Raw genomic sequence first — 19,826 nt, forward strand, 5'->3', positions numbered from 1 at the left:
CTTTCTGGTTGCTTTCTATCTCATCCACTCATGCAAACACAGCTGCAACCAATCAGTGCCCCCTGCCTTTGCAATCAGTCCCCAAGGAAACTCCTCATTTGCCTTGAGTTCTGGCTAAAGCCTTCCCACGTGGCCCAGTGCCTTGGGCAGTGGTTTCAGCTAGCTTACTCTGTAAAGGAGCTTAATTGCATTTCCATTTAGCCAGAATGAAGGTTGGCTAGCATGCCCATCAACTTTAATGGTGTCTGTGATTGCATGTAGATCAGACATGCTTGACTGCAGCCATTAATGTCTTTAAGCATAACAATATATAATCATTCATCTCTCTACAAAATATTTGTAAATAAAATGCGGTTTTTTGGTGCTAATTATTCCCATAAGCTGGAAATGAAGAATCCAGTGAAAAGTGGATGATAAAGTGCCATTTTCTTTTCAGAAAAGCCATGTCAAGTGGAGCAACTAGACCGAATCCTTCTGTCTGGGGTCTATAATGTGCGCAAAGGGAAGACACAGTTGCACAAGTGGGCAGAACGCTTGGTCATTCTCTGTGGCACCTGCCTCATCGTATCCTCAGTGAAGGATTGCCATACAGGAAAGATGCACATTCTGCCTCTTGTTGGAGGGAAGGTGAGGCTCTTGGCCTAACTGGTTCTTCGTTAGTTTCCTGTAGGTAAGATGTGAGAATGAAGGGGCCACCAGGAATTATGTTCCCTAAAGAAGTCAGTCTAGGCCTCTTTAGTGAGATTCTGTGTTAAGATGTTCGAATACATCTGCCTCACTCCTCTCTGCTTATTTACTAGGCAATCTTGAGTTTAATAAAACAGTGAAAGGAATGCAGGGTTCTGTGCTTCAGCCATAAATTACATGATACTTTTACATGTATTGGTTCTGTCCAGCAATTTACCGTGACCCAGAAGTAACTACTTATCGGGTCTGTTCCCCTAGTTCCCGCACTTATGGTGCTGAGGGTGCTACTACGCTCCCTGGCTTGAAGTAGTAATAATAAACAAAATACATGGTTTCTACATTCAGCACCCCTACTGTAAAAATTGGTCTGTTTCAACAGAGAGGTTCTGAAAAGGAGTGTTTGCTGTATATCAGCCAGAGGGAACTAACTTGACTGTACTTTGTGGAGTGTCTTGTATTGGTTTTGTTTAACATTCCCACCCCCTGCATTTCAGATTGTTTAATTGCGAGGCTATTTTTGTTCTTATTTCTCCCATTTCAGGTGGAAGAAGTGAAGCGTCGGCAGCACTCGCTTGCTTTCAGCTCCGCTGGTGCACAAGCTCAAACCTACCATGTTTGCTTTGAAACGCTATCAGAGTACCAGAGATGGCACCGGCAGGCATCCACGGTGAGGCCTAATAAGCTGTAGATGTGGGTGCTCGGATACGGGGCAAGAGGAAAGAAAGCTTGGAGAATTTTGGAACAGGCTTACTCTTGAGAACAGCTTCTAACTTGTGTTCTTAGAGAGTACTGAGGTCACCTGAGGGCTTCCTTTGAACTATGACGTCTGTGGGTTGGAGGCTACTTAACCATTGCATGTCTCCCTGATCTGCTGGATGCTTCATTTCAGCATTCCACGGCAGCTATGTTGCAGCTATGAGCTGTAGTTCTGCGCTATCCCACACTGATAGCACTATTCATATTAACCAAGCATCTGAAGTTTATTGCGGTCTTCAAAACTAATCCCAGAGACTAACTTCTCTCTCTTCCCAGCTACAGCAGTCTATAAGTCCTTCCTACTGCCTTGGCTGCATCCACCTGAACAATGTGCTAGACTCACAGAGAGCCTCTCTGTTGGATTTGAGTTAGCACAGAATCCAAATACGTCCAGAGGAGGTGGATTCTGTTCAGGTCCACATGCTTATTCCACATCAGAGCAGAGTCAGAAGGGGATGGCTTCAGTGTTGAGCTCCACTTCAACATCCTGTTCATGTGGCAGGCCCATTAAATCCTGAAGGGATTGCATTTCTGGCATCATTTTCTCTCCTTGCAAGTAAGGAAGAAGCAGAAAAAATGAGCATGAATCTCACAACTCGGTGCTGTGCCAACCTGGGTGTCTGAGACCCTCTTCATTCTTGGATTTTTGGGTATCAGATACTTCAGGTGCATTGGCACAGACTCATTTGGTATTGGCTATATCAGACTTGTGTTTTGTATTGGGTCTCTTGGCTTCGGTACTCCTGGCATTGGAGATCTCTGCATCAGGACCTTTAGCACTGGACTCTTCATCACTGGGCAGATTGGCATCCACCGCGTCCTCCATATTGGGTGTGCCATTATCTGATCTTAGCCCCTGACATTGGCTGTTACAGCATCACCTGTTCCTTTTGTTCCGGCTTTGGTAGTGAGTCCAGTTCCAGTGATACTCACCTTGTCAGCACCTCCTTAGAGCGGCTTTGTCATTATATTCTTCCTGGACCCCTAGTGGGGAAACCTATTCTGCTTTTCTGATATTATGTTTCACTGATGCCACACCCTAGTGGAATCGGTCCTGAGACTCAGGAGGTTCTAGAGTTGACATTACCATTGTCTGGGCAAGAGGACATTGGAGCAAGAGATCTCCCTGTGAAGCCCAAACTCAATCCTAGGTGGCAGTGAGGGAACTAGTGATATACCAGAAATAGCCAGAGAAAAGGATGAAAATGATTAGAGACCTGGAAAGTCTGCTGTAATGAGGCACTCTTATTGGTCATTTTGCAGACTACGAGAACCAGGGGGACATTCAATGACACTGAAAGGCAATAAATTTAAATCTAATCTAAGGAAATACATTTTTGTTTAACCAAAAGCCAAGAGTTTACCAGGATTCAACAAAGACTAGATGTTATACAGTCAGTAAGGGCATCCACAGTCACATTAGGTAGAATTAAAAATGGGATGTAAACCATCAAGCTTCAGTGCATGAGCCAGTCTTTAACTGCCAGATGACGTTTCTCTGTGGACAGGTTATTGCATAACTGTCTGTTACAGGGTTTCTTGCACCTTCATCTGAAACGTATTGTCCACTGTCAAAGATCGAATTCTGGACTAGATGGAGCACTGGTCTGATCCACTGTGATGATTCCTGTGTACTACAGAGCATGTTTATTGGTGATTGATGGACTGTGCTAACTCAGGCCTTAGATAGTATCAGCTTCTGATGTGAAATACAGGTTAAGAGATAATGTCTTATGTTTGCTTTGGCGTATAAAACATCCCATTTCTCCATACTAGATCTTTTATGTGTTTGACTTGCATTTGTTGTTCTCTGCTTTACATTGATTGGCCTGAATGCTAACAAAGGCTTCTTGTGTAAAGTGTATGGCTTCCACCATATAGGCCAATGTATACGTGTTTTCACTACTAAAGACTTTGCTCTTATGTAGTATAATAATTTGTGAAAATAATGCAGAAACTGCAGTTGATACAGAATGCAGCTGTCTCCTTCTTCCATTGGCTTCCAGTTTGCTTCCAATGCTAGTTTAAGGCAGAGGTTGCAATTGTCAAAGCAGTTAATAGATCGTTCCCCAGTGTAGTAGGGGCTTATCGGCACTGGACCCATCTGTTGCCTCAGTTTAGCTCCTTTCTCCCCTTCCCTCTAGTTAAACCACCGTAGTTGGTGCTTTTGAATTACCCTCGCCTTATGGGGTCTGGTTTAGTCTCAAAATAATAGTTAGCCCACCCTGCTTTTCCAGGCTCGCCAGTCCCTTTTAGACTTTCCCAGTGCTCAGTAGTCCTTCCAGGTGTTTACCAGGGTTTTGCCCTCTTTCCAGAACTTCCCGGTCCTTTATAATCCTGTCCCAGCTGAGATTTTCTTCCTGCAAATCTCTCAACTGAATTTTTTTTCATAGTCATAAAATCCAAGGATAGAAGAGAGCATTGAGATCATCTAGTTTGACCATCACCTTCCCAGCAGGTTCCTTTCCCTCTGCTTGGGAACTGTGGAAAATTGTCTCTATCCTGATTTCATCTGAGTCTTCCTAATAGAACACAAGCTGCCCTTATATCTCTCAGCATGCCCTTTTACGTAGTCACATGACCTTGCTATTCCCTCAGACCCCTCACTTGAAAAGCAATTCTGTGAAAGGAGGCCAGTCTTGGAACAGGTGCATGTGCATCCAAGGACCAGTGCCTTGTTACACCCAGCTGCATAAGAGACCAAATATCAATCTTCGAACTGCCAAGAGAGTTTTGCTCCTATGGGAGAGTGCAGATCAGAAAGCCCAAAGTGAGCACCTCTAGGAAATGTTGCAAAACCTTCTTCTTTGATAGTACCTTTCCAGCATAAAAAGAATGCATTCACAACACTCCAAAAACAAGCAAACAGAAGAACATAAGAACGGCCATATTGGGTCAGACCAAAGGTCCCTCTAGCCCAGTATTCTATCTTCCAACAGGGGCCAATGCCAGGTGCTTCAGAGGGAGTGAACAGAACAGATAATCAAGTGATCCATCCCCTGTTACCCATTCCCAGCTTCTGGCAAACAGAGGCTAGGGACACCATCCCTGCCCATCTTGGCTAATAGCCATTGATGGACCTATCCTCCATGCACTTGTCTAATTTTTTTTGAACCCTCTTATAGTCTTGGCCTTCACAACGTCCTCTGGCAAAGAAACTCTACTGGGTAATCACTGTTTCCATTCTGTCTGATGTTGAAGGTGCTCAGATATTATGCAGATAGGCAGTGGCACTAAAGCCTAAGATAAGTTAGATATTTGTCTCACCTTGGATTTCCCCTGCAGTTTAGGTTGGCTGATATTCTGAATCAAAAATTGTATGCAAGTCAGCGCAGTGCCTTTCCTGTGCCCTTCTCCATGCTTGTGTATCTGCCTGCCGACAGGAATGGACAGTAGCAACATACAAGCCTGGGATTAAATCCTAAACACCATTTGTAAACCTGTTCTGGGTGGGCTGAATTTGCCTCTGATAGATACCTGAGGGGTTTCGTTTTCTTGTACTTTGTTGGCACTTGTCTAGCTTGTCCCGCCAATAAACTTTCATTGAATTGAACTGGAAAGAAAATTGTAAATGTAGCTGTAACTCTTTTGCCCTTTTCTTTTTTTCAGGTGGTGTCTCAGAGACTCAGCACAGTTGATCTGTCTTGTTATAGCCTTGAGGAGGTACCTGAGCATCTCTTCTACAGTCAAGACATCACCTACCTCAACCTGCGACACAACTTTATGCGACTGGATGGATCAGGGGGTCTTGACTCTCTTTGCAGGTCTGCAGAGAACTATTTTCTATTACATTTTGCGGTTCTGGAATATACAATCGGGTGAGGAGGCAGAAGTATACTGAGGGTCCATGGTCCTTGTGGGAAGTTGGCAGACTTGTAAGAGATTGGTCTTTGGGAGGATTCTGCCTACCTCAAGGTGATGAAGACTAGGAAATATAATTTTTGTCTCCATTCACTGTTCAACTTCCAGCAATTTACAGTATGTACAACTGTCCTTCCACATGTTCCTTACATATTAAGGATGATTGTGCTGAACCTTGTGTGGTGATATGCTATTACATAGAGAAGATATGGTGGTGATTATAATGCCATTTGCTAAACAGTCTGGCAGCATAGTTAGATATAAGAACAAATGCTGAGGGAGAATATGATAAAACAGTTGAGTAAAAGCTTGTACTAAGGAATGCAAGTATAAAAGAAGCCCATTTTAATTAATCTTTAATGCTGTCACAAATTCAGAATTGGTAGTGACTGCGAGACTCCAGCTTTACACTGGGAACTTGTAATTAGCCATTTACTGGGTAGTGGGAGATGCATGATGGATTGTATGCTGCGTACAACTAGCTCCAATAAGTAGGAGAGTGTAGGGACCCAACTGGACCTAAAAATAAGAGAACTTTAAAAACAAATTCCAAAATAAATCAGACTCCATTGTAAAGGATGGAGCGAGGCAGTCTTTCTTCCTGCAGGTCCCTGCCTTCTTTTACTTCCTAACAAGGGGTTCTGGCAGTTACTTTGTGAAATATTGAAAGCCAACTGGCATCCTACAGCAACATAATCAAATAGCTGTGTTCCTGTGGCAGGATTATTTTGGAAATCTGCAAAATGCTCCTCTAATTTCTCCATGTATTTTTAGGTGCCCATCTCCATAGTATTTGGTCTCCCTCCTCCTGCAGAGCAATGAAATATTCAGGTGACCATAGGTACAGGTGAAAGAATATGCTATTTCTGTGCATCTTCATCAAGGGCTAGAGTCTAGTTTATTATCCAGGTTCTTCTATTTCGACGCTTGTCTTGGTTTCCTACCTGCTTAATTGCAGTGATAATAGTAGGTTCTCTGGCTGGAAAAACTGTAATGGTCCTAGACCTTTCAGGGTCTGTAGTAGTATTTGAAAAGTGAGAAAAGAACTAGAAACCATGACATTAGAATAATGAAATTTCCTGAGCAGCTTTCAAGATGATGTTTTCCTTGTCCCTGGGTGGGAGCAGCAGTGTGGCAGGATCCTTAGACTGATTGCCGTTGGCTATGCAATTAAGTCTGCATTATAGACTTAATATGCCAAAAACTGGACTTCTTATCTCTCTCCCTGGCAGGTGTCATTGCCCAATGAAGCTGAAACTCCCCAAAAGAAAGGAGTTTAAGGAGATCTGCATCTCAGTGGCCAGCAGCCAATCTGGTATAAATGTGTGAGACTAGTACTCTCGTGCCCAGGATGCAGTTTAGTGGGCATTTCCACTTTCTGCCTTTTAAACTGATTTCTCATGCATGGTCACTAGGTATCCATATGTCTCAGACCACAGCCTTGAGAAAGGAGTCACACACCTTATGCAAGAGGAATCGTTAGTCTATACCTTTGAGACAGAATGTCGAGCATGGGAGTCTCTTGTTAGAGGTGGACTGTTTTAACTCTGAGGCAGCGTATGTGAAATTCCCAAAGAATTTTAAAAACAAGATTTAGTAAGAATACAGAACAAAGATCCAAATAAAACAAAAGAAACAGTTTGCATGGTGCGTCTATTCTTGTGCTCATCAAGAGCCAAGCTGGGTAGATACTACTTCTGCTTCGTTACAGTAGGGTATTAGCTTTCCATTTCTAGAGAGTCTTCCTTCTTTGTGCCAGTCTCTCAGGCTTTGTCTTCACTAATGAAAAAGGTGTATTTTTAGCATGTGTTAGCAGGTAGAGGTAATCTGTGAATAAACCCTGGGGGGAGCCTAGACAGCTAACATGTGTCAGGTTTACCTTGACCCGCTAACATATATGTTAAAATTACAACAGCCTCATCTACACTAGAAGTGCATATTGTGACGGGGCAAGGCCAGATGGCTACAGTAAAGTAGTAAGGAACAGGTATGTTAGCCCCAGGCTAACCAAATCCCTAGTACCATGGTAACCAAATGGCAGTTGCTCCAGGTTAATCAAGACACCTGGGGCCAATTAAGATCTTTCTAGAAGGAAGTGGAGATAGCTACATTGATTGGGCCACCTGAAGCCAATCAAGGGCTGGCTGGAACTAGTTAAAAGCCTCCCAGTTAGTCAGTGAGTTTGGGGCTAGTTAATCTCCTGTTCTAATGTTTATAGTCCCTAATCCAAGGTGTTTATCTAGCAGACAGATAATTGTCTGCTTTGCTTCTGAGTTTAAAGAGATGGGAGTGTATGTAACTCTTAGTCTGTCTTCACTAGAAACACTGCAGCTGCACTGCTACAGCACTTCAGTGTAGGGTTCTCCTGTTGCTGTAGTAAATCTTCCCCCAACAGGCAGTAGCCAGTTTGACCGAAGAGCTGTCTACCTGGGTTTAGGTCAGTTTAACTACCTAGCTCTGCATTTTTCACACTCCTGAGCAACATAGCTGGGTTGACCTAACTTTAGACTTCTCTTGTCTTACCCAATATAGAGCAGAAGTAATGTTATGAATAAGGCTACGATTTAGTCAGAGGTTGCAGAAGTCACAGAATCTGTGACATCCAGCGACCTCTGTGACTTCAGCCTGTGGTGGTCGGGAGTTGCAGGGTCCCCCGCCACCCGTGGGGGCAGGGAGCTGTGAAGTACCCCACCGCCTCTGGTGGCCCCTGGAGCTCCAAGCCGCCACAGATGGCAGGGTACTCCCGAGCTCATGGCGATGGTGGGGGAACCCCCGAGCTCCTGGCCGTGGCAGGGGCCCCCAGAGCCTCCAGTGGCGGAGGAACCCCTGACCTTCCGGCTGCTGCAGGCAGCAGGAAACCCCGCAGCTCCCGGCTGTGGCAGGGGAACCCCTGAGCTCCCCACTGCCACGGGCCTCTGGTGCTGCAGGCGATAAGGGTACCCCGCACCCCCTAGCTGCTGCAGGCGGCTCCTAGCCCCTGTGCAGCTGTCCCACTTCAGGCAGTGTGGGGACCTGCAGATCCCCATTTTGTCAGGGATATTTTTAGTAAAAGTCACAGACAGGTCACGTCTTCCATGAATTTTGCTTTTTTGCTTGTGACCTGTCTGTGATTTTTACTAAAAATGTCCATGACAAAATCTTAGCCTTAGGTGTATATTATTGATGGACTATAGCCTGTTTGGTGCAGGAAATGCCGTGCTATAGCTCGTTTGAGAAGAGGAGATGTCGTATTTAAGAAAGAACTTGGACTACTTCAGAGAACCTTTGTGCTTGTCCTCGTATGTGTATTTGTCACTAACCACTATGCTTTATGAATAATTTGTACACTTGACATTTAGGTTCTCTCAGCTGAAAGGCCTGAACCTGTCCCATAATATGCTGGGGGAGCTTCCTCTATTACTGTGTGAGATCTCCACTCTGACTGAACTCAACATTTCCTGTAATGGGCTTCATCACCTGCCAAGCCAGATGGGCAACCTGTTCAAGTGAGTTATTTGACTTTTGTCTTGGCCCTTAAACACCTCTCATCTGTGGTTATAGACTTGCCCTATGTCTTGGTTTGAGTGCAGACAGAGTAAAGGCATCACTGGTGAGGCAGGTCCTCTTGCTCTGTGACCCTTACTGAGAACCCAAGAGTGACTTTCGCATATGACCCAAGGAGGCCTTAATGCCAGCTGACCAGTGTGTTACAGGAATGTCCTGATTCTGGTACATACATTCTGGTGCACTAAAAAATATCATGTGAGGGCTTACATGAAAGCCAGGATCACACTGGTTATTAATATAGTTGTGAAATGTATGTACAGATACTGTGTAAGGAGTTGTGTGTATATACACTGAAAATATATTCTTAGAGTTTGTATTGAAGAACAAATCACCAGCAGGAGTGAAAGAACAAGTTCTTCTTCGAGTGCTTGCTCATATCCATTCCAGTTAGGTGTGCGCGCGCTGCGTGCATGTTCGTCGGAAGACTTTTACCCTAGCAACACTCAGTGGGTCAGCTGGGCGCACCCTGGAGTGGCACCACTATGGCACCGGATATATACCCCGGCCGACCCATCCACCCTTCAGTTCCTTCTTACCGCCCGTGTCGGTCGTTGGAACAGTGGAGCGCGGCTTAGCTGACCTCCACTTCCCTAGCTTACTCATAGTTTTTCTCGTTCATTATTGTGTACATAGTTAGTTATATATATTATATAGTTATATTTACTGTTTAATAGTATAGTTAGAGTAGTATTAGTTAGAGGGGTTCGGGGATTAGCCCCTTTCCTGCACCCAGTGCCGGAGCACATGCCCGGCTCCCCGGGTTTCAAGCCGTGCTCGGCCTGCCACAGGCCGATGCCAACAGGAGATCCACACGACTCCTGTTTGAAGTTCCTCGGGGAATCGCACTTAACTGCTAAGAGCCCCATTTGCAGAGCGTTCAAGCCACGCACTAAAAAGGAGCGGGACATAAGACTTAGACAGCTCCTCATGGAGGCGACTCTCACCCCTCCATCTTCAGCACTGAGCGCTGCTCAGTCGGAGACTAGGAGCACCTCCTCGGCACCGGGCCATACCAGTCTACTCAAGACCTCTCGGCACCGGACATCGCCGGCACCAGAATCGGGCCCGAGGCGCTCCCTCTCCCCAAGGGTAAAGAGAGCGAAGCCCGCTGCTGCCTCGGCACCGCCCGCATCGAGGCCAGAGTGTGCACCTAGGTTGGACCCCCCGGCGCCGACACCCGCCGCGGCACCGACTAGGCCGGCACCGCTGACTCCGGCCCCGCAAAGGCCGTCGAGTCCGGCACCAGTGACCTCCCCGGCACATGCTGCAGTAGAGCTCACCATACTGTTCACACCGGAGGCGTTCGCAGCGGCGAAAGACCTGATCGCCCTGACAGACTCGGTATTGCCTCCACCCCCAGCACCGCCGGTGAGGGTGATCCAATCAATTGGCAAGCCAGCCTTGATTAGACCACCGTCTGTCAGAGCAGCAGACCGGCACCGCTCACGATTGCGGTCTCATGGACGCTCCCGCTCTCGACGACGCTCCCGCTCTCATCACCGATCTCAACGCCGCTCGCAGTCCCGGCACCGTTCAGTCACACGGCACCGGTCAGACTCGCAGCACCAATCTTTCTCTCGTTCCCCGGCTCGCTACTCCCGGCACCGCTCCAGATCCCAGTACCGCTCCAGGCACCGTACCTCCCGGAGCCACTCACGATTCCGGAATTCGAGATCTTGGTCGACCTCCCGGCACCGGCTCGGTCGCAGGTCCTGATCTCGCTCTTGCTATCGAGACATTTCACGGCACCGATCCCCGGTGCGTAGGGGAACAAGATCCGTTGGCACATCTGCCCAAGGCTTTTCTGCTCCTCCCTGGCCCTCCAGACACACATCGATGTCATCCCGAGTGGACAGCTACCACGCTGAGGAGCGTGATTTGGATGTCCCCGCCAGGGTCTTCCAAGAAGCCCGGCATCCAGACCAAGGCCCTCAACAATGGGGCTTTTGGATGCCTTGGGCATACCACCAGGCCCAAGGTGCTCCGTTGCCTCCTGCTCACGCTGCGTCGTCGGAGCACCGTGCGCCTGAGGCCACAGTTAGCCGTCCCCCTCCAACTGAGCTGGATGACCCGCTGGCCCATCCTCCGAATTCCCCGGTACCACTCGGGCAGGAACCAGTTCAGGACCAAGAGGTCGTACAGGACCCGCTCATCCCAGGCACTTCATCCTCTTCCTCACCAGATGAGGCAGTGGCAGGGACCTCTTCCTCGGGACCACCACCGATAGACCTAAGGGCCCATCAGGACCTCCTCAGGAGGGTCGCACTAAATATGAATCTGCAGGTGGAGGAGGTCCCGGAGGTGGAAGACCCAGTAGTCAGCATTTTGTCCGCAGATACCCCCACCAGAGGGGCTCTGCCGTTTATCAAAACAATCCAAGTTAACGCTGACACCTTATGGCAGTCCCCTGCCTCCATCCCCCCTACGGCAAAAGGTGTTGAGCGTAAATACATGGTACCCTCTCGGGGGTACGAATACCTATATGTCCATCCTCCTCCCTCCTCCTTAGTTGTCCAATCGGTCAATGAGAGGGAGCGCCACGGCCAACAAGCGCCAGCCCCAAAGTCTAAAGAGGCTAGGCGAATGGACCTGCTCGGTTGGAAGGTATACTCCACAGGCGCCCTACAACTCCGGGTAGCAAACCAGCAGGCACTACTGAGCTGGTATAGTCATAACACCTGGGCAGAGCTCAGCAGATTTCAAGAGCTACTCCCACAGGACTCACCCCAAGAATTTGCTGCTTTCCTGGAGGAAGGGAAGAAGGTGGCTCGAACCTCCCTTCAGGCCTCCTTAGATGCAGCCGATTCGGCAGCCAGAACTCTGGCCTCCGGTGTCACCATGAGGCGCATCTCCTGGCTGCAAGTCTCCAACCTCCCACCGGAGTTAGAGTATACGATCCAGGACTTGCCCTTTGATGGGAAAGGTCTGATCTCAGAGAAGACAGACCCCAGGCTCCAAAGCTTAAAGGACAATAGGGTTATCATATGCACTTTGGGCATGCATACTCCTGTGACCCAACGCAAACCTTTCCGCCCCCAACCTTACCGTCCGTACTTCGTGCCTAGGCACAGACAAGATTTTTCTAGGCGACACGGTCGAGGTGGGCGTCGGCGCCAGTCAGGACCCCAGACAGGCCAAAACCATGGTCCCTCCAAACCTCAGGGGGGGTCCAAAGTCTACCTTTTGAAGATTCACCCGAGGACAGTGTACCAGTGGCATCCTTTCTCCCAGGGGTTCGGAACACCCTAGCGGATCGACTGAGCAGATCCTTCCTGTGTTACGAATGGTCGCTAAGACCAGACGTTATTCATGCAATTTTCCAGAAGTGGGGCTTTCCCCACATAGACCTGTTTGCGTCTCGCGTGAACAGGAAGTGCCAAGTGTTCTGCTCCTTCCAGGGTCTTTCACCGGGATCGATATCGGACACGTTCCTCATGTCATGGAAGCACCGACTGCTCTATGCCTTCCACCATTCCCCTTGGTACACAGAGTCCTGTTAAAACTCCGCCAGGACAAAGCGCATCTCATTATGATCGCGCCAGCGTGGCCCAGACAGCACTGGTACACCACACTGCTCAACCTTTCCATTGCTAGCCCAATTACTCTGCCACTCCACCCGGACCTCATAACCCAAGATCACGGCAATCTCCGCCACCCAGACCTGCAGGCCCTCCATCTCACGGCGTGGCTCCTGCGTGGCTAGACGTATCAGAGTTACGCGGCTCCTCTCCGGTACAGCATATCCTCTTGAGTAGCAGAAAACCTTCCACTCGGTCCACATATCTAGCCAAGTGGAAGCGCTTCTCTTGCTGGTGTGAGGCGCGAAATGCTTCTCCCTCAGAGGTCTCCATTCCTACTATCTTGGACTACCTCTGGTCCCTCAAGCAGCAGGGCTTGGCGTTGTCGTCCTTACGGGTGCACTTGGCGGCCATCTCCGCATTCCACCCAGGGGAAAGTGGCCACTCAGTGTTTTCACACCCCTTAGTTACTCGATTTCGTAAGAGACTCGAGCACCTCTACCCCCAGGTACGCCACCCTACCCCTACCTTGGACCTCAACCTAGTCCTCAATAGGCTTATGATTCCTCCATTTGAACCACTGGCCACTTGCTCACTACTATACCTGTCCTGGAAGACAGTTTTCCTAGTAGCCATTACCTCGGCTAGGAGGGTCTCCGAACTTTGAGCTCTTACGGTTGACCCGCCGTATACTGTTTTTCACAAGGACAAGGTGCAGTTGCGACCACATCCGGCATTCCTCCCGAAGGTGGTATCGGCCTTCCATACCAATCAGGACATCTTCCTCCCAGTTTTCTTCCCGAAGCCTCATTCATCCCCACAGGAGCTGCAGCTACACTCCCTAGATGTCCGTAGGGCGCTCGCTTTTTATATTGATCGGACAAAGCCGTTCCGCAAGTCCCCCCAACTATTCATTGCAGTGGCCAACCGGATGAAAGGCCTGTCCGTCTCCTCACAGAGGATCTCCTCTTGGTTAACGGCGTACATACGCACGTGCTATGACTTGGCTTATATTCCTTCGGAGCATCTCACCGCCCATTCTACCAGAGCTCAGGCTTCATCAGCCGCCTTCCTGGCCCATGTACCAATCCAGGAGATATGTCGCGCAGCTACCTGGTCATCGGTCCACACCTTTGCTTCGCACTGTGCTCTGGTCCAACAATCTAGAGATGATGCAGCCTTTGGCTCGGCGGTTCTGCACTCCTCCACATCTCACTCCGACCCCACCGCCTAGGTAAGGCTTGGGAATCACCTAACTGGAATGGATATGAACAAGCACTCGAAGAAGAAAAGACGGTTACTCACCTTTGTAACTGTTGTTCTTCGAGATGTGTTGCTCATATCCATTCCAAACCCACCCTCCTTCCCCACTGTCGGAGTAGCCGGCAAGAAGGAACTGAAGGGTGGATGGGTCGGCCGGGGTATATATCCGGTGCCATAGTGGCGCCACTCCAGGGGGTGCCCAGCCGACCCACCGAGTGTTGCTAGGGTAAAAGTCTTCCGACGAACGTGCACGCGGCGCGCGCACACCTAACTGAAATGGATATGAGCAACACATCTCAAACAACAACAGTTACAAAGGTGAGTAACCGTCTTTTTTCTGGCAGACGAGTAAATTAAGCATTATAAATGGATGCCTATTTACATACAAAGTTATCAAAGAGATGTGAAGTCAGCAGGGAAGGAGCACACAGGAAAAACGAATTACAGGTGGTTATACAGTCTCTGAATACAGACAATGAACTATAGGGAGAATAGGTCGACGGTAAAGAATACACCCTCCTATTCTGGACCCAGGAAGTAAACAAGCAGTGTGTTTACATTCATGAAAATGGCATCTCACCCAACTTTGGTTGAAAATGCTGCAGAGGACTTTGGTGGTGTGATAAATTTTAGACAGAAAGCTAGCCTGTTAGTTAAGTTTAGCTTCTAGAAAGTCTTTTGTTATTTTGTTTTATATATGTAACCGTTTGCTTCCGCTTACTCAGTATTGCTTGAATTTTTGATGATAAACTTCTTATTGTTTTCCACTATAAATATTGCCAAATCTACATTACAGAGTTAGGTCAATATAAGGCAGCTTACATCGACATAACTTTTTAAGTATCTACACCAGGGTTTGTCAAACGGGTCACCGCTTGTTTAGGGAAAGCTCCTGGCGGGCTGGGCCGGTTTGTTTACCTGCCCCGTCCGCAGGTCCGGCCGATGGCGGCTCCCACTGGCTGCAGATTGCTGCTCCGGGGAGCTGCTGGAAGCAGCACGGGCCGAGGGACTTACTGGCCACCACTTCCAGCAGCTCCCATTGGCCCGGAGCAGCGATCCGCGGCCACTGGGAGCCGCGCAGCGGCGGACCGGCGGGGAGGGGCAACAAAACGCCCCGGCCCCCGCCACGGGCTTTCCTACACAAGCGGGCGACCCCCTGTGACCTACTACCCTGTACTAACAGCTGTGTTAATTCAGTGCCCACTACACTCACCAACACCCTACTCCACCCTCCACCTAAGAGCAGCTGAGGTGAGTATAGTATAGTTAGTTGTTGGTGTGTGTGTGTAGTTGTTGTGTTACTTACATTGCCTGTCAGCCTGTCCTCAGCTGCCAGCTGGCTCCCAGCCCAGCCAGCCCCCCTCTGTTGAGGCAGTGCTGCTGGTGGTGAGAAGAGGTACCGACAGAAGAGTACCACCGTGTAAAAAAATGCAACGTGTACTGCGTTGACTGCAGTGGCAGTACACTACGACCTAACGACTAGACTTAGTTGTGTCATCATCAGCAAAGACCATCACACTGCACCACGCACACACTGCAAAAAAAGCATAACAAAGAATGCAAAACCAGAGAGAAATAGACACTAGACCTATGATGATGATGATGATACATGATACCTGGTACACACACCTTTACAATGCCTATCACTTATCCAGTGCCAGTGTATAGTATAGTGTATATCCAATGCATTAAATAATTAATATGTGTGGATGTGATCATGATCACTGACAACTGCTATGCTCAAAAGAAGATGCTGAAAGACAAAATCACCAATCACCAGATCACCAGTGGGTGACTTACTGTCCTAACAGATCAGTCAGTCAGACCATCCAGTCTTCATCCAAGTAGGAGGAACTTCAGTACTCAGCAGTAGCTGTACCAACAGTAGCTGTACCAACACTTTGATAACTGGATCACCAATTAAATCACCCTGGAGTAAACCTGAGGGGCAAAACTGTGTCCAGTTGAGCAATTGAAGATGGAAAGAGAGAAGCTAGGAGAAAGAAAAGGTAAAGAGTAAAGAGTATTGAAGGGGAAAAGAGACTGTTGGGAGAGAGAACATAAGAGAAGAAGGGAAGAATCCATATTGCCATCAGATCAAGATTCCAGGTCCCAACAGCCCATTCTATCTTCAAGTGCAAGTGAAGGAGGTGCCAGAACAGGTAATCATCAAGTGATCATATCCATCAATCCATCCCCATCCTGTCGCTGGTTCCCCCAGCATCCCTGCTTAGAATGTGGTTTGGCATCCCTGCCCATCCTGGCTAATAGCCATTAGGCTAATAGCTATTGATCTTGAATATTGTTATTTCTTTTCTAGTTCTTCCTATTATAGTCTTGGTCTTGAGTCAACATCCCCTGTTTCTGGTTGAGTGCATTTTGTTTTGTTTTGTTTCTGCTTTTTTTTGTGTTTGTTTGTTTTGTTTATTACTGTCATTTTATTTGTTTCTTTGGTGACCCCTTGTTCTTTTTTTATTTTCTTTTTTTTTTACTTTTCATTATTTACTTCATTTGTCCCCCTTTCCCCGTCTCTTCTGGTCATGTCAAGTCTTTCTTAAAGTCCCAGTCTTAATAATTTCTCCTCTCTCCTTCTAATTCCTCTTACTATTCTCTCCTACCTTTTCTTTTTTTCTTTATATTTTTTTTTTGAGAGGGTGACCTTTGATCTTTTTTTTTATGAGTATTATATATGTGGACATATTATTTTTATATATTAATATATTATTTTCTTATATATATTCTATTTCTTCTAATTATCTTTTCTTCTTTCTTGTTTTTATGATGGGACTGCCAAGATAGTTAGGTTTTTTGATTCCACAGTCTCTCTCTCTTCCATGATCTCTCTCTCAGTGTTACAGCCAATTTTCAGACCATCATTTTTTGATTGTTTTCTATTTTGTGAAGATTTTTTTTATTTTTTGTTAATCAACATTGAATTTTTTTATATCTGCCATTTGCATTTGTCATCACTTTTTTGAGACTTTTTGCTGCTTTTTTTTCTTTAGCTTTTGGACTTTTCTGTCTTGTTGTGTTTTTTTTTTTTGCAATTTTTATTTTTTGCCTTTTCTCAATTACATTTGTTCATTTTTGAATATGTTTACCTCAACTCACAGGGGACTAGTTTGAGGGGGGACCTCAGTTCTTACCTCTCTTACCTCCATTTTCCTTTACCAATTCCCATTCTAAATGTTTGCCATTTTAGTATCTTTAATCTTCCTTATTCATGACAACTGCTTAAGCTCTCTTTTCTTACATGAGATAGAGTCTTTGAGTCTTTAGAACCTTTCTTGTCAGACTCTTTGCTTAAGCTAAAGTATATATCTGCTCATCTGCTTGCTTTATTTTCTTCATGATTATCTTAATCATTTATTCAAATGAGATAGGATTAGAATTAATTAATAAAACCTTCATGACTCTTTAAAACCAAATTCTTATGTTCATTAAATTGATTTAATCCTCTATTCTTTAAAATTAATTTTATCTTAATTGCTGAATTACTGTATCTGCCTTTACCTGCCTGTAATTGCTTGGATTGTTAATTGCTTGGTGGTAAATTGGTATTGCCTTTATTTAACTATCTTAGGTTTCAGACTATCAGATTTTAGGATTTGATCTTAACAGTTCTGTAACAGTTAGTTTATTTTCTGTCTACATTCTTCACTGGTTCTGTCACTCTTCCATTTGGGCTCTTTTTGTTTCAACCTTCTTTTCCTTCATTTATCAATTTGTTCCAAAACTGTTTTGGATAGTTTCTCCTGATGGGTCCTTCTCCTCAGATCAGTAGAAAGAATGGCTGTTCAGTCCAGATCTCAAGAATCTCTCAGCTGTGAGACGATGCAAACCTTGTTCAATATGTTTACCCTCTATCAGGCCGATTCTTCTTGGTCCCACTTAGCATATTACCTTATCTTCCTCCTTTGTCCCTTTTTTATGTTTTCTGCTTTCCTCCTAAAAAATTTTTTAAAAATTTTTTTTTTTTTCCTTCTTTTCTTTTTCTCTTCTTTTTGCTTTTTTTCTTTTCCTAATTATTTTTTTTTTTTCCCTTTTTCTATTCTCTGTTCCTAGGATTTATCTTCACTTTTTTTTTTTTTTTCTTTTTTTTCTTTTGCTTCTTTGTTAACTTTTGTCTTTGTTTTTTAACTTAGTGACATTTTTTTGGTTTTTACCTTGTTTTTTTTTTCAGCTTGGTGTACATCACTTTTATGTGTTCTATGGTGTGTCTTTAAAAGTTTCCAGAGAGCTTGCCGGAGAGCAAGTTTCAAGAGTCAGGATCAGGACAGATCTCTCAAGATGGAGGAGCCAGGACAGATGGAAAAGTTGAAAATACACAGAGGAGAGAGTTTATAAGGAATACAGCACAGGGTGTTTGGCCACACAGGGTGTTTTGTGTAAATGTGGCTAGAACAGGGTGTGGAGTGGGTGGAAATAGGTGAATAAATCTCCTGTAAAACTTGTCCAATCAAGGGGTGATAACTTGACTAGACACTAACAAATAACTCTAAACAAAACTAAACACTTTAAAAATAACTGCACTAACAATCTTACTATTACAATCTGTAACTGTTAATGTCCACTGACTGAGGTGTTAACTGTAACTTACTGTTACTGAGAAACTACATATGTGTGATATACTACCTGATACTTATGTGTAATGTGCTCTGACTACTATGACTAAAGACTCTGACACTTACACTGTATTACAATCCACTGGTTCGGTTATCAAACTTCTTTGTATCCACACATGTAATTGTGTCACTTCCCAGCATCCATCTGAACTGTCTTGCATGGGGTGCTGGTGGTGTTGTGCAGGGTGCCATTGGCCAGCTAAGTGCCTTGGACCAGCATCCAACCTAGCCTGTGCAGCTCCCCGCTGCATGCTGCTGGGGGAAGGGATCGCGGGGAATCGGGGGCGGGCATGATGGCTTCCTGGGTTTCCTGCCATCTTCACGCTTTCATCTGCCATTGCTCGTAGCCCATGTTTTCAGCCCTGTAAAAAGATAATGACACTGTGGTGTCTGCCCTGCTGCATGCCACGGAAAGAAACAATTCAGGCTTCCTGTTGGTATTTATGGGACAGCTACACATGGTGGACCATTGATATTGGTCTTGGGGGAAGCACACAGAGAGGTGGGTCGCATCATGTGCAGGGTATGGATGATGTGTGGGCTGCAGACCTTTCAGATGCCCTCAGCCACACCCCTGACTGTGTGTGCAGAGTCACTCCAGCAGCAAGCACACAAAAATGAGAGAATTGCCACAGCAGAGAGAGAAGCTGAGGACGCAAGGTGGTGGAAGCTGGCAACTCCAGACTGCTACTGTTCAGTTGTTAATCAGAAGTCCATTGGAAGTCCATTGTGAGCGTGATGCAGTGCAGCAGTGCAGCAGGGCTGCACTGCCTCCTGTTACAAAGGACTGTAACTCTGGCCAATGTGTGGGGAATAGCTTTGAGGCAATGGGATTCCCTAACTGTGGCGGGGCAATAGATGGCATGCATATCCCCATTTTGGTCTCAGACCACCTTGCGATGGAATACATCAACAGAAGCACAGTATTAAGCACCGGTGGGTGTGCATGTTTCACCACATCCAACATCAGGAGGTCACAGTGGGAAGGTGCAGGGGTGGTGCATAGGAACATGCAGGGGCAGGTTGCATGGAAAGCAAAGCTGTAAGCTTTCTTTTCTTTGGGAAGAGGAAAAGCCACTAGAAGGAAGGGGAAATGCCAATTGTGTGGTGGCACACCCTTCCTAGCCTAGCTAGCGAAGCCCTGCACTGGGAAACCTTGTTCCTAGCAAAGAGCACACCAGACTTAGCAGATGCAGAATGACTGTTGAATGTGCCTTTGGCAGATTAAAGTGTTGGTGGCACTACTGGCAGGTTAGACCTCAGTGAGGAAAATATTCCCATGGTCATAGCAGCCTGCTGTGCTCTGCATAACATTTGTGAAACTAGGGGGAAAGTTTCCCAAGAGGGTGGAGGCTTGAGGTGGATTGGCGGGAAGCTGCTTTTGAGCAGCCACATACCAGGGCTGTTAGAGGGGCTTAACAGGGGGCTGTTCAAATCAGGAAGGCTTTGAAGGAGAATTTTGACAATGAGCCCCAGTAATATGACTTTCTGTAATTAATTGAGCCAGGCATTGCTTTCTTGCACTGTAATATGAGCCTTATAATGATTGCTGTGTGTGCATTAATTTTAC

General features: G+C 46.4%; 1 protein-coding gene across 4 annotated transcripts in view; it reads left to right on the top strand.

The window, feature by feature from the left end:
* Positions 1-19,826, top strand: part of PHLPP2 (PH domain and leucine rich repeat protein phosphatase 2) — a 118,463-nt gene that overhangs the window by 49,493 nt on the left and 49,144 nt on the right. For all 4 annotated transcript variants that reach the window (XM_039502691.1, XM_039502693.1, XM_039502694.1 and 1 more), the window contains exons 4-7: positions 437-627; positions 1,229-1,354; positions 5,053-5,207; positions 8,643-8,789. In XM_039502691.1, the coding sequence (XP_039358625.1) occupies positions 437-627; positions 1,229-1,354; positions 5,053-5,207; positions 8,643-8,789 (619 nt within the window). The remainder of the gene's footprint in view (positions 1-436; positions 628-1,228; positions 1,355-5,052; positions 5,208-8,642; positions 8,790-19,826) is intronic.

This window comes from Mauremys reevesii, linkage group 16 (assembly GCF_016161935.1).
Source record: "Mauremys reevesii isolate NIE-2019 linkage group 16, ASM1616193v1, whole genome shotgun sequence".
Lineage (NCBI taxonomy): Eukaryota > Metazoa > Chordata > Testudines > Geoemydidae > Mauremys > Mauremys reevesii.